The sequence below is a fragment of the Fulmarus glacialis genome, unplaced genomic scaffold (assembly GCF_000690835.1).
Source record: "Fulmarus glacialis isolate BGI_N327 unplaced genomic scaffold, ASM69083v1 scaffold25331, whole genome shotgun sequence".
Lineage (NCBI taxonomy): Eukaryota > Metazoa > Chordata > Aves > Procellariiformes > Procellariidae > Fulmarus > Fulmarus glacialis.
In genome coordinates, this window is record NW_009192522.1 from 26953 (window position 1) to 41346 (window position 14394).

General features: G+C 48.9%; 1 protein-coding gene across 1 annotated transcript in view; it reads right to left on the reverse strand.

Annotated features, from left to right (window-relative positions):
• Positions 1–13821, reverse strand: part of MYT1 (myelin transcription factor 1) — a gene marked incomplete at its 5' end in the record, with an annotated part of 26694 nt that extends 12873 nt beyond the window's left edge. The window contains 9 exons of the mRNA XM_009587121.1: positions 135–197; positions 2674–2828; positions 3583–3852; positions 4555–4760; positions 7335–7549; positions 8984–9097; positions 10678–10768; positions 12197–12331; positions 12955–13821. Coding sequence (XP_009585416.1) covers positions 135–197; positions 2674–2828; positions 3583–3852; positions 4555–4760; positions 7335–7549; positions 8984–9097; positions 10678–10768; positions 12197–12331; positions 12955–13821 — 2116 coding nt within the window. The remainder of the gene's footprint in view (positions 1–134; positions 198–2673; positions 2829–3582; positions 3853–4554; positions 4761–7334; positions 7550–8983; positions 9098–10677; positions 10769–12196; positions 12332–12954) is intronic.
• Positions 13822–14394: the final 573 nt, after the last annotated feature.

Consider the following 14394-nt stretch of genomic DNA (forward strand, 5'->3'; position numbering starts at 1 on the left):
GGTGGGGGAGGGAGAGGGGCAACAGAAGGTGGGGAGGAAACAGAACCAAACTATCCACATGGTCAAAAAATATACTAAAAGAAAAAAAAAAAGTTGTCTTTAGAGTCCGAACCATGAGAAAAAGGTCAACCCACCTGCGGTGAGAGGCATAGTTTCCCGTTATGTGTCCGCTGCCGTCACAGCCTGGGGTTGGGCAACTGGGCAACAACAACAACGAGTGTAAGTGCTGGAAAGGCAGGAATTCACCCGAGAGCCACGGATCTGCAAAACCAGCTGAGCCCTCCTCGGGGTCTGTCTGCGGGGGGGCTCTGCCCGGCCCCGGTGCCAGACCCCTTACACCGGCTCCTTCCATCGGACCTCGCCATGTGTTTATATGTTTGCATGCAAATAAACCGGCTGTTTCCCTTTCAGCTCCCCTTCCTCCCTTTTTTGCTCCCAAAAGATCACAAGGATCCTGAAAAAATGGAAAAAAATTGTGGCAAATGTGAAGAAAGTGTTCAAAATACTTAGTTGCTTGGTTTGCTCGGTGGCAGTGGAAGACTTAAAGCAGCCTGCTGGGTGGCATGAATGAACAGACATGAACACCACTGCCTTGGTGCTGCCAATTTGGATGATTTGTGCAATACTGAAGCTCTAGCTGCGGGAACCCGCTTATTCCCTGAAAGCGTCAGGTTTCAGCTTTCTGAAATGTTTTTTTTTTTTTCCCCCCAACCCCTATAGCTGCAAAGAAAAGCTTGAAAACACTGTTCACTCCACAAAGGGAATAAAAGTAACCTCTGACTCATGTGCCTGGGGGCTTCTAAATTGAGGACAGGCAGAAGCTGCCGCATCCCGCCCGCTGCCTTCGCCAGGCTGCGTTTCCCACCCGTCCCTCTCCGCTGCCTCCCCAGAGAATTGCACTTGCGCGGGCAATGGGAAAAGGTGTCATCCCTTCTCGGTGTCCAGGGAATAAAATCCAGTTTGTGCATGAGCAGTGAGGCTCTGGCACAGTCGTGCCCTGCCTGGCCGAGGCCAGAGGGTATGCGGGAGAGCAGGGATGTCCTGGGACAGCACAGGCATGTCCTGGGACACTGCAGGGATGTCCTGGGACAGTTTGGCCTGGCAGGTTGAGTCTTGGGGATGCAGCTATTCCCTGCTCACCCTTGAGTCCTTTTCACACCCACACAAACACAGTGAGCTCTAGAGCCAGCGCTGCTATGAAGATGTTCGAGCAGCAGTGATGTATTGCTATGTGGTACCCACTCGTGTGCCGACAGCAGGGCAGCGAGAAGACAGAGGTGAGGAACACCTTCACAGCGACTGCCATCAGTGCCTGGAGGTGGCCCAAGAACTGCGCCCAGACACGGAGCATCAAACAGACGCAGAGGGCAAGTCTGCTCCTGAGTTAACTACAGCTAATTCATTACGGCCCTTGGGCCAGAAAGGAACAAGGATGCTAAATGGGGAGAGAAGGCTCAGGGCTGCCCACGACACCATTTATTTATGCCAGGGCTGTTTCCATTTAGGAAATTTCTCTACCCTCGTAATACAATTATAGCACAGGAGGACTTCAGGGCTCTACCTCAGAAATTGCTATTCACATTGCTGCTGGGTTTTAACAAAGCCTTTAGAGCTTGCATAGGGCAGCTGGTCTGTGCTTTGCTCATTTAAGGAAGATGCTGCTGCTGCTCTGCCCCCAGGGATCTCCTCCTGCCTGTCTGCTCCCTCAGCCTCCCGCTTGCATAGCCAAATAACGAGCGACGTTGTACAAGGTCAGCAAAACGATGGCCGCCGACTCTTCCCTGTTTAACATATGGGAAGGTCAGATGCACAGGAAAGAGGCCCAAGCACAGCAGATCTGCTGGGATGCCTGGGAGGTGAGACCTCCCCATCACAACCTCCAGAGTGATCCCGACCTGCCGTTAGATCAGAGCCAGGTCCAAGCTGCAGCATTTGGGTCAGGCTCTAAACATTAACCATTAGTTTGGGGGCTCAGTGTGGATGCAGAGCAATACTCCATCTAATAGAAAAGACCTGGGTTTGTATTTCCACCCACCCAATGCCATGAACATGCACATGTGAGTTTGGTTAAGATCTCTCTCCAATCTAAGATGCAATCTTGCTGTAGCCCTAGTTCCCATTTTGTGGCCCTGCAGTATCGCGGTGATGGGACTCATTGCTCTATGTTAAACAGCCAACAAGTCCTGCCCTCCCAACGAGGCACCTTGCGGTTCAACACCCCCATTCAGAAGGTACTGAGATCTCTTGGGTGCTCGTGGCTCCACAGCATCACCCAGTGTCCCAAAACAAGGGGGCAGGAGATTGGACAGGCTCCGACACGGTGCCAGAAACACTCCTGCAGGAAGACACCAGGGAAAACGGGCCCTGCAGGGAGGTTTCCATGTCCACATCTGTGAATCCTGAGAGCACTGAGCCCCCCGGAAAGATCCCTTCGTCACTGCAGAGTTTCAAGGCTGAATGCCTCATTGATCAGCAGTTGTATGAGGATAGGGTTTCTCTCTGAGCTTTCATTTGAACCGCTTAGATGCGACAAGACCAGTCACAGTAAGAAAGGGAACTACACTTCTAATTTTTAAAATGTATTTGCGAACAAATTTTGTCTCCTACCAGCCTGGCTGTCCCGCGTACATATTTTATACATTTTGGAGGAAGAGACAAGAGGGCAGGACTTACGTGAGCAGCTCTTTCTTGATGTCCTTGGACAGGAATTTAAGTTTGAAGTTGGTTAAAGTAACTTCCCCTGGGTATTTTCGTTCTTCAAAGTTTTCCTCCGACACTTCTTGCTCATCAGCTTCCGAGGAAGCAAAAGAGTGGGCGGCAGGCTCTGACTGCAAGAAAACAGCCAGGAAAAGTGGTTGTAGTGGTGGCATTGATGCTGAGCTGTGGTGGGAAAGGATCCCAGGTTCATCCCAGTTAGTGCAGCATTGCCAACACTCCTGAGCCCTTTGCAAGTGCCTTGAAGTACCCAAACCAGAGATCAAATAGTCTGCAATTTCCCCTTTTTACAGGAGAAATGTGTAAAACACGTCTGTACAGGGATTTATACCTGGCTCTCCTAAGGTCTTGAAGGGATGAAGATCAGTACAATCCCCCCATACTCATCCTCAGCAGCACCTGCCTCCCCACGGGCAGAGCAGCAGCGTGCTGCTTCCAGGGCCAGGACGCTCACCCCAGCCAGGAGGTAATGGCTGGGCTCCCCCACCTGCAAGGGTTCACCTTAAGTGGCACACAGGGCCAGATCTGCTAATGGCAGACATAAATCATCCTGGGGAACGTCACCAGGAGCACCACTGGTGCAAATGAGCTGAAAGGATTTACAACAAAGAAAGCACCGCAGAGCCAGGACAACGCAAGTGGTGGGTTCTCCCTTGGCAAGAGCACCCCAACAGATCCAAGAGCATCTGCCTCCTGCCTGATTGTCCGCAGCTGATATCTGGTAGCACTGACGAAGCTAATAATGCTTCTCTCCTAGGCTCAAAGGGCAAACTAGGGGCTCCAGGGGAAAATAGGACAACTGCGCAAGCAAACAGGGCATTCAGTCCCCCATGAGGTGTTATTTAAGCATCAAGAGTCACCGCTCACCTCTTCTGGCTCCTCTTCCCGCTGACGGTTTGGTTTAGTGTAGTCAATGGGCCCATCCCATTCATCCTGGCGGGAGGTCTGGCTGGACTGGGGGGAGGTCATGGTGCTGCTCGTGGCACTGGTGCTGTTTTGGCGCTGGGACACATCTGGGGACTTCATGCTGGGACTACTGCTGCAGCTGCTGCTGCTGGGAAAGGTGCTCTCCCGTTTGCGGTGCTTGTTCATACTCAAGTCCAGAGTCCCATTTTCATCCACCTCGATGTCCATGGACTGAAAGGTTGGAAACATGCCCAACGTTAGCAGCTGCCAGCAATTCCCTGTGGGGATCTTGCCCCCATGTGTCTTTTGCAGTGTGGGGGGCAGGTTATTCATGTCCCGTCCTCTCCACAGTCAGTTAGAAGGAACTGTATGGAAGGGATGCTCTTTCATAAATATTTTCAGAAACATGCCATGCAAATGCATTCCTCTACTACCAGCAACGTGGCATTTTGACTCGGTTGCTTCAACACAGGCATCTAGTGCCATTTAAGATGCCCCATGGCATCCAAGACATTTGCCCAAGGCTGGGGATGCAACATGGGACTTCTGGAAGGGCTGGGTTCCTCCGGAAAATAGCTGGAGGTCAGCCTGGACGCAACTGGGGAATCTCAAATGGCATCAGATACAGACCAGTGAGCAACTGAAACCACCTCTGAGACTCTGCTCGGGAACAATGCTCGTCTCAGATGGGTAATTTGAACCATGATGCATCTCCATAACACGCTAAGAGCCAAGATTACCTCCTCCAAACTGCATCACCCAAAGCAGGGAGTGAAAGGGCGATATGTGATGAATCTCTGCATTCCCTCTATATTTAAAGATTAAAATGAAAGGAAGGGTAAAAAAAAAAGGTATTTCGCCCATCCCAAACTTCAACTTTTAACCCACGCAGCCGCGTGGTGGTGCGGTGGTCCCCGGGCACACTCGGCTCACCTTGCCGGGGGCCTCTTGTTGCTTCGTGCTGAGATTCTCCGGCATTTCCCAGCAGCGGGTGGAGAGGTTGAGGATGGCAGTGGCAGCCATGTGCGCAGCCTCGGCGTCGTGGGAGTAGTCGAAGCCTGTGGAGGAAGATGAAGTGCTCTTCACGTAACTGCTGGAGGGGCTGTGGCTGGGGGAAGAGGCCTTTGGAAAAGGTTTGGCTGGAATAAAAAGAGAAGGAACAACACAAGGCTAATGTATAACTGGCACGGGCAGCGGTGAGAGGTTAAGTCAGTCTGACACAGCTAATGTACTAGCAGTTCCAGTGGCAACCTGTGGTTATTACCAATCCACAGGCTATTTGGTTGCCTGGGATGTGCAATAGGAGCAGCGCTGGCTGCGGCTTGTGCAATGGTCTCTCGGTGTGAAAACTGAATTCATTAACTGACTCTGCCATCAAGTCCCCAAAACACGAGTGCTTTTCTTCATTAAAGCTACTCCTCGGTGGAAGCAGGTAAAGAAGAAAGCTTAGAGAAGCTTCCTGGCTCTTTTTTTTGTTGTTCGGGACTTATCTGCAGAGCTGACTTACGGGGAGATTTCTTGTAGCACGTTTGAAAACTTACAATTTAAGAAATTACATTAATAGCAAAACCATGGCCATGAAATACGAGCTTCCGATGATGACACCAGTGAAATATGGATTTTCTGACAGCTGACATATCATTTAAATATGCCTGAATAACAGGATTTATTACACAGCCCCGACACCGCACTGTTACTGCGTGTCAGCACGCAGCAGTGCAATCCTGGAGATGCGATTTCTCTTCACACCCTATGAAACGAAAGTGAGTATTTCCCGGGGTTAACCCGCAATAAAACTTGCCCTAATCTTGAACCCGGACCCGTTTTGGAGGGCCCTGACCCACACAGAGTCCCTCTGAAGTCAGTAGTTTCAGTGGGTGCAAACAGGGGATCATCTGATTTTCCACAGTCACAGGACTGTATTCTGAATCAATTAGCAAAATCTTCAAATTCTTAATTAATTTCACTATGCCCTTTTTGGGGAAAACATCCCCCCCTTCAGTGGGAGTCTCACCCAGGGAAGACTCGTAAGCTTTGGCCTGACGATGGCGAAGCAGCAAGACAACCTTGGTTGATGCAGCTACAGAGCAAAGCGATTTCATTATTCCCATTACAAACCTGTAATATAAGACACTATAAAATGCTAATCTTCCCGAGGACTGCTTTCTTCCTCGTAGTGTGCGTATATAATGCATATTGACATTAATGGGAGTTATGCGCACACATGCAGGGGAATATAAATCCCTCTGGATGAAGATCTCTTTAAAATAAGTTCTCAGTGAAAGGAACAGATTTCCCTGCTATGATTGGCAATCATATTCATCTTGTCGCTTTGATTAACTCATTGGAGGTTTGCCCAAATGGTTATTCTTGGTTTTGAGTCTGGTTTAATCCATGTCTTTGCAGCGGAGTGTGGGTATTTGCCAGCCCAACCTGACGATATCCAGGATCGTGAGATGCCAATTTCAATTTCACACTGTAGGCTCAGTGATGCTTTTCCATTTCATAAGTATTTCTACCACTAATAGACTCGCAATCAGCAAATTAGTAAAATAAGTGACGAGAAAAAATAGAAAGGATTATCCTAGTGGGTCTGCTGGAATTATTTTTGTCAGTACAATTACCCTGAAAATTCTTCGCTAATATTGCAAATAACACAATCTATTCAGCAAGAGAATCACTTGTGCTGGGAAACAAATTACTTTTCCATCAGCCCTAACCCAGGATGACAGAGGCAGTTGTGCTCTCTGGCCTCCATCCAATTTCATTGTCTGATCCTTTACAGATTTAGTACTGTAATAAAGGGCGCTTCCATTGTAGTGCAACAACCGGGATGCTTTCAAGTACGAGCACTTTTTAGAGAGCAGCTGCATCAGGATTAAACAGGATTGTGGAAGTGGGATTAGCCAGACAGAAAGCCCTCTTGAGGCTGCTGACTTCTGCAAACTGGGCTCCTAAATCTTTTTTTTTTTTTTTTTTTTCCTCAAAAAGATGTCTTCAGGTGCACATTTGGTGTCAAAGGGAAGGAAGAGGTTTAACATCAGTCTGCGGCAGGCTGGCTCCCCGTGCAGCTTCCCTCCTGCTCCTGACAGCCCAGCCCCTGAGGGTTTATTTAGCCATTTCATTTTCACCCACACTTTCGTTGCGCAGTGTTGTAACCAGCGCCAGGTCCTCGGTACAGAGCAGAGGTGGGTGGCTACGATAGGAAAGAGCTGGGAGATAGGAGGTGGGTGATCGATAGGTAGCAGAGCTGGAGAGCAGAGCGCAGCAAAGACAAATGGGTGGAGTGGGTCATATATAAGATGGAAGAGAAGAAAACTATAATCCATTTAGCTAGATGAGGAAAGACAGATCAATAGATATGAACTGCAAAGCAGCGGGGACCGACTGAGGACAACTGTGTAACTTATCCCACCTAGAGACATCGCTCAGATTAATGTTCCCACCACTCGATGCAATTCTTCCCAAAGTGGCTCTCCCTCAAGCAAAGCTTTACCGGCAGCCATGGGCTCCTCTCTCCACCAGGTAGATGCCACAGGACCCATCTCAGCCTCCCCCATCCCCACTTCTCCCCCTGCTTCGCAGCAGCAGGAGGGATCCGGCGACTCAGCCCCGAGTCTCCCATCACCCCAAAGCCACGATCCCAAGAGCCTCGCAACACGCTGAGAAAGGCAGAAAATGCAAAACCCAGCCCATCCCTGCTCCCAACTTACATTTAAAGGCTTTAGGTGAGGTTTCGCTAGTCTGAATCTTTGGGGCAAGCATGCGTTTGCCAAAAACCTGAGCATCAAAACTTGCATAATCGAAGGTGACCTTGGAGTACTTCTCCAGCTCCTTGGCCAGGTTGGCCCGGGGGGTTGCTGGGACCATGTTGGGCCGGTAGCTTCCGTACTGAGGGATCTCCAGTTGCTTCACAAAGCACATAGGCCTGAGGATGAAACAATGAGCAACAGTAATTTCTCTTTTCCTCCACGAGATGGTTGTTGGGAGGGGACCAGACATGATGGGGATGCGTAGCTGCACCTTGTCCCCAAGGGGTTACTGGGGAAGAGGAGGCAGCAACAGCCCTTTTGCTCTCCCTCAGCAAGTCTGCATCTGGTTTGAGTCTTTTCGATTCCTTTTTTATTTTTTCCCCTTTTTTCCCTTTTGTTTTTTCTTTTTCTCTTTTTAGGCAAAAGTGTCGATCTCATGCAAAACAATATTCTTGCAGGCTGCTGTAGTGTGGCAGCTTTTTCCAACAGCGGTAGAAACTTGGGCAATTACTCATTTATGGGACCCATGACACAGGATGGCACACGAAGGCACAAGGACCCCAGTTTAGCTCCACTCTGCCCTCCGGATTCATTGCAAAAGCTCCCCTGCCTGCAGAGTCCCTCTTAAAGACCCGCTTCTGCTGGGCTGCCTATCATGAATCAATTTGTCTTGCATATAAATTGTATATAAATGGCCTATTGTTATTCTCCTTCCCGTGACCTCTTTCCACCAGCGAGTCCTCGGAGCGGGAGCTCCTTGGAGCATGGACCATCCTCGTGATGCGCTCAGAGCGCTCTGCGCCCGGCGCGGGCTCCGCTGCAAATAAATAAGTAATCGCCCTAAATGGCCTTTCCAAAGCACCAAGCGCTGGTGCACCAGGGTGCTCAGCAGTCCTGGGGAGCAAATAAATAAATTAATCAGACCTCAATGCCTTTGTGGGAGTGCTCTTCAGGGCTCGGACTGCCGGTTTTATCCTGCTCTCATTGCAAAATAACTAACCATATTACAATCCATCTGTAGCCTCATGAATCACATCAGCTACGGAAGCCAGCATCTATCAGGGACATCCTTAATGTGAGACAGCCCTTTCTCCCGGGAAGATAGAGACGGGCGAAATAACAAAATAAATGTGACTGGTTTGGAAATGAGTGGCAGGTTTCTCTCCTCTGAACCGTGCGGGCTAAGGAAGAAAAGTGGGTGGACTTACACGAAACTGCCATCGAGTGATTTATATGTAGCCTAAATCTCCTCCTCCCCCTCCCTGAGCCCACCCTACTTATAATGCTAATATAATAGCCATCATTCTCTGGCAGTTTGCATTGCAGAGCAATCGGCACAAATGCCTTCTGCTGCACTGGTAAAACCCTTTGGCCTGTAGCCTCAGCATTAATTGATGCTACAGAAGCAATTCATTGTCCTCAATGCCCTCCCTGGGATCATCAATTAAATATCTCCCCACCTTGGCGAGACCTATGATCGTAATAAGAGGACTCAGCAGTATCAAGATACAGCCGGAGGGAGCCGTGACGGCTGCTCTTGCGAGCGCGGCATCGCGGGGAGGGCTGGGGCAGCGCGGTTACGCGGCGCTGGGCTTCGCGGTCCCGTTTACCTGAGTATCCGGTCAGAATTGGAGCTGGTCTTCGAAGGATCACCAGACTGGGTTTGTTGCTTTTCATGCGATTTGGCTAATTTTTCAGCAGCAGCAATGGGGCACCCAGATAAACTGTGGGAGTTGTTTTTTTTTAAAGAAGGAAAAAAAAGAGAAGGAAATGAAGTGTGAGGGATGAGCATGAACGTCTTCACTCATTTCAGGGACCCAGAGCTGCACTGGGCCCATGGGAAAAGTGCATTTAAGGTTTTTTTCTTATTATCATTATCCTAGTTTACTTTTAGTCTTGGCAAGCAGCAAAGCAGCCAAACATCAAGTGCCCAATCTCTCCAGGATGAGCCCCGGAGCATCCCCAGGGCCCGGAGGTGGATGAAGGCGGCAGCTCCCCCAGGCTGAGCCCAGCAGAGGCAGAAGGGGACGGGCTGGTTTCTTTGAGTGGTTTTAGCAGTTAAATGGCATTTTTTACTTGTATTTATTTGGATCTTTTGCAGCAGCCGTTTGAAGGGAGCCTTCTGAGGGGCACTTGCGGGGAAACATTTGCACTTCTGATGTGCACGGCTGCCAGCGCGCCGGTGCCGGGGGGAGGTCGGGGGCTGTCATGGCTTTTGCTCGCACATGCCCTACTTGTGAGCCTGGCTCTGCCTCTTTGGGACCAGCTTGGCTCTTACGGCGATTGCTCAGGGAAGGTAAAAAACCCTCACAAGCAGAGCCCACACACTCCAAGCCATCACAGGCACCTTCATCGCTGGAGTAACTAGCACCGAGGGAACCCCAGCCCAGCTCCGCATGAAATTCAGGGCTCCGACCCTGCAGGGTCTCAGCCCAAACTGCTGTGCCCAAAGCTTGCTCCATAACCCACTAACACCAGTGGATCACCTCAATCTCACTGCGATTGCTTGCTGCCTGCACCAAACCAAACTTCTCAATTAACCAGGCAGATTTCCCTGATTTTCCTCTAGCGGCTTCAGCTATGACGAAGCATCCACCAGCTTCCTCCACGGCTGAACGAGTAACGACACAAACTCAGCTTGCGCCTGCAAATGCATCGACATTCGCAGAGCCGTCACTCTCTGCCCATTGAGCTCAAGTGCAATGAATGGTAAATCATAAATTCATGAGCGTGTCCCTGTAGCACAAGCTAGTCTGGCATTTTGGAAGGTTTCTAGCTTTTAAGAGCACCATCCCCTCCACTTGCAGCCTTCCCATTTGTAAAAGTGTTCAAGTATGTCCCAAAGCGCAACCCTGTCCCCTCCTGACCACATCTGGGCTGAGGTCCTACAGCAAGAGGACCTAAATTACCAGCTCGTCAATAATTTCAGCCTAAATATTGTGGAAATTCCTAGAAATCCTGCTAAGTGCCACACCACCAACACAAACATCACCCTCCAGTCAGCCTCACCAAGCACCCTCTCCCTCCCTCGTGCCCAACACCCCTTCCATGAACCCCCACCTGCATCTACCCCTCCATAGTCCCACCTGCGAGCCTGGAAGCATTGCTCTGCTCTGTTGCCCAGCCAAAAATCACTGCCCCGTCTTGCTTTCTCGTATTATTCTTTGTCTTAGGGGTCATCCCTACTTCACCCATCTTAGTTGCACCATCTCTCAGTACAAGAGTAAAGCCGAGGCTTTTGGGGATGGCTGCCCTGCTGCCATCCTTGCCCTGGCTGTTATGGAGGAGAAGTCAAAGCTGGTACCTCCTGTGCGTGTTGCGGTTGCTGTTGACGTGACCCTGTCCTGTGCAGCCTGGTGTGGGGCATTTCAACACGTTCTCGTGCATCGCCAAGACTTCAGAGCGAGAAGGGGAAGGGGAGAGGGGAAGGGAAGCAAAAACAACTTGATAAAAATCAGAGGAAAAAGAAAAAAAAAGACAAAATCATCAAGTCTTGTACGCTGGTTTCGTAGAAATTCCTAGAAATTTCCGTGAAATGCTGTAATTAGAATTTGTCTGCGTAGGGAAAAGAAGATTTACAAGGCAGCAGTGCTCAGGTCAGCAGTAGATTAGCATCTCTGCACGCAGCTTGGGCTTTCTCCTCATTTGCTGATTGCAATCTGGTTTCTCCCATCTAGCCCCTCCCGCCCACCGCTGTTTTGGAGCCAGGTCTCCCAATTTCAGGTAGTTTTAAGTGATTGAAGATGTATCTCTGCTTTTATCCTTAGGACTACTCTTTGTTTGATTTTTTTTTTAAATTTTAATCTTCAGGATTATTGCTTCCTGTAGCGCTGACCTTAAAAGTAAAGAAAATAATTTGATTTGCAAGCTTTTCTAAAGCACACAGCTTGTGTTAGTTATTTATTAATATTTTTTCTTGCATTCAAGCTTGTGTGAAGATAGCTGTACTTTCTCCTTGTTTCCTGCAGTTCTGTGTTTATGATGGGTCTGCAACCTTTGAAATTACTGATAAGGAAGGGCTCCTTTTTTTTTTTTTTTTTTGGTCTATTATGCCATTATCATAAACATACAACATTGATTTTTATGTATATGCACAGGGAAAACTATTCAGGATGCTGGTAGAGAAGTAGAAATAAAATATCTCTCTATGTGTATATATATAAAAAAATCTGTTATGATGATGATAAATATTTTCTGTGGAATAGATGAATCTTGATATAGCACCGTGTGAATTTTACAGTGATGAGAGTGTGGGAGACTCGGCTATCCTGCATGTCCTGAACGACTCCTCTCCTCTGCTGTACGGCAACACCTTCAGCACATTTGGACAGCAGGAAAGAAGAGCTTCCCCTTCTTCCCAACATGATATCCCAAATAGAGAAAAATGTGTAACATTCAATGTAAAGATGGGAACGGCTTAACACACCTCTGGAGGTGAACATCATTTTTAAAGAACCTTTTTGATTTTCAGAGAAGGGACCTCATTCTCCACAGGATGGTGCTAAAAATCCTTAAGACGGGTAGGACTTTCTAGTAATCTCCATAGCGTTTCCCATGAAGAGCAATAACACTTCGGGGGATAGAAGCATCCCAAACAACTTGAAAAAGCATCCTCCCATGCCAGAAACTCTGCCAGAAACACTGTTATACTGCAAGGATTAACATCAGGCTTGTGCTAGGGACTCAGTCATAAAATTCACATCATTTGGGACTATTTGGAGTTGGCCTTGAGACAGCTCTACCCATCAGGTGTGAAAATTCCCCCTAGGAAATAAGGCTTCAGACTAATTTAAGCAACCCTTGTTATCCCACCATGTACTCACTCTCGGGAGGGATCCTGTCTTTGTGCGGACAACCAGAGAGGCTGCGATGGTGAGGGTAGAGTCCCGTGACATGGCCAGTCCCATCGCAGCCAGGCGTCGGACATTTGATTTCTCGCTTCTCGGGTCTTGAGGGATCTAGGGATTGTGGGGAAAGGGCGGTGGGAAGCAGGTTAGCAGATTTGGAGGGGAAGAGATGGAAAGGAGGGGAAAATTGCTGAAGATGCTTCCCACCACTTTTCCAGTCAAACAGGGAGAAAACTGGGTTTGAAGGATTTTTTTTCCTGACGGTGGAATTGTAACACTGGAAGTTTCAAAAATTAAAATCAGCAAAGCAATTTGAGTAACTAACCCGGCTGGGAGCATGGAGCCGCTCACAGCGACCGAGCAGGCAGCCCGGCTCAGCACCCGGGGGACTCTGCAGCCCCTGCCAAGTCCCTCGTGTTGCTGTGGCCGCTCCTACCGCTGCTTTAAAACCCACTTGGATTTTAAACCAGCTCTACTGCTCAGGCTGAGATTTTCAAGGCCACAGGCAATTTAGCCAGGCAATTCCCCCGCTGGGATGTAGAGGACACCATCATTTTGTGCATTCACTGTTGACCTCTAGGATGTCCCCATCCCGCTGGGCATTGAGGATTTGTGGCTAAATTCCCTCTGCAGGCTGTGAAACTCCCCAGCAGCCTAGTTTTCATGGGGTGCTGAGCAGACAAATTCAGCTGGAGATGGGAAGAAAGGAGACATGCAAAGGCTCGTCCCCGTACCTTTGCCGTAGTAGCTCTTTCGGATGCTGTCCAGCGGTTTGCTCTGTTTCTCGTCCACCTGGAAGTGCTTTACGTGCTCTCCTGGCAGCCGGCTGGGCTCCCGCACAATTTTCACCTGCTCAGCTTTCAGCGCGATGGCTTGTTCCAGCAGCCCCAGGTTCCCCCTCGTCATCATGTCATACATCTCTGACTCGTCGGTCACCGCCGATTTCTGGGAGCGGGCGTCGTCGTCTTTGTCGTCATCTGACCGGACCTCCACGATGACCGAGTACTCGGGCTTCGGGCTGAACTGCCCTTCACAGTGGCTTTTCTGGGTGTCCTGAGAAGTGTGAGGAGCTTCTTCACAGATCACTTCAGGAGCCATCTCTTCCTCCTCTTCATCCTCCTCTTCTTCTTCCTCTTCCTCCTCCTCTTCCTCCTCTTCTTCCTCCTCCTCATCTTCATCCTCCTCCTCATCCTCCTCATCCTCTTCTTCTGCTTCAGCCTTTTGCAATTTGCAGGACTCCTCGCAGTTTGCATCGTCCCGGTGCTCCGGACACAACTCGCTGCTGCGTTCGCTGGTGACCTCGATGACCTCCTCCGCGTCCTCCGTCTGGATGATGATCTCCTTGTCGCACTCCTCCTCCACTAACTCCTCTCCCGCATCCTCGTGGACCAGGTGCACAACATTGGACGGCGGCTTGGAGACCTGCAGCTCAGCTTCAGGCAGCTGCCCTTCGATGGCGAGGGTTTCCTCCGCTATTTGGCCTAGGTTTAGGAGAGAGTTGGCGATTATTTCTTGATAGCTGCTATAGTTGGCCTTGCTGGGCCCAGACGTACTTGTTGCTGTGTTTTGTCCATAATGGGTCGGTTTTGCTGGGCTTCTCTCTGAAGGGGGGAAAAGAAGGAAAAGAAAGAAAAGGGCAAAAAGCAAGAAAAGAAGGAAAAGGAAAAGAAAAAAGAAGAAAAAAAGGAGGAAAAGAAAAAGAAAAAAGGAGGAAAAGAAAAAGAAAATAGAGGAAAAGGAGGAAAAGAAAAAAAAGGAGGAAAAGAAAAAAGGAGGAAAAGAAAAAAGGAAAAGAAAAAAGGAGGAAAAGAAAAAAGGAGGAAAAGAAAGGAGGAAAAGAAAAAAGGAAAAGAAAAAAGGAGGAAAAGAAAAAAAGGAGGAAAAGAAAAAAAAAGGAGGAAAAGAAAAAAAAAAAAAGAAAAGAAAAAAAAAGGAGGAAAAGAAAAAAAAAGGAGGAAAAGAAAAAAAAAGGAGGAAAAGAAAAAAAAAAGGAGGAAAAGAAAGTAATTGTGTAAGCTCGTAAACATCTCTTTGTCTTACTTAAGCTTAATTGAAACCAGAGCCTGGCTGTTATACCCCTGGAGCAGCCTAATTTATTGCGTTTAGGAATGGCAGGTAGAAAGGGGATTTCCACTGGAAGCTTTCGCGGGGCTCAGATGCGCGCGGCTTCCAGC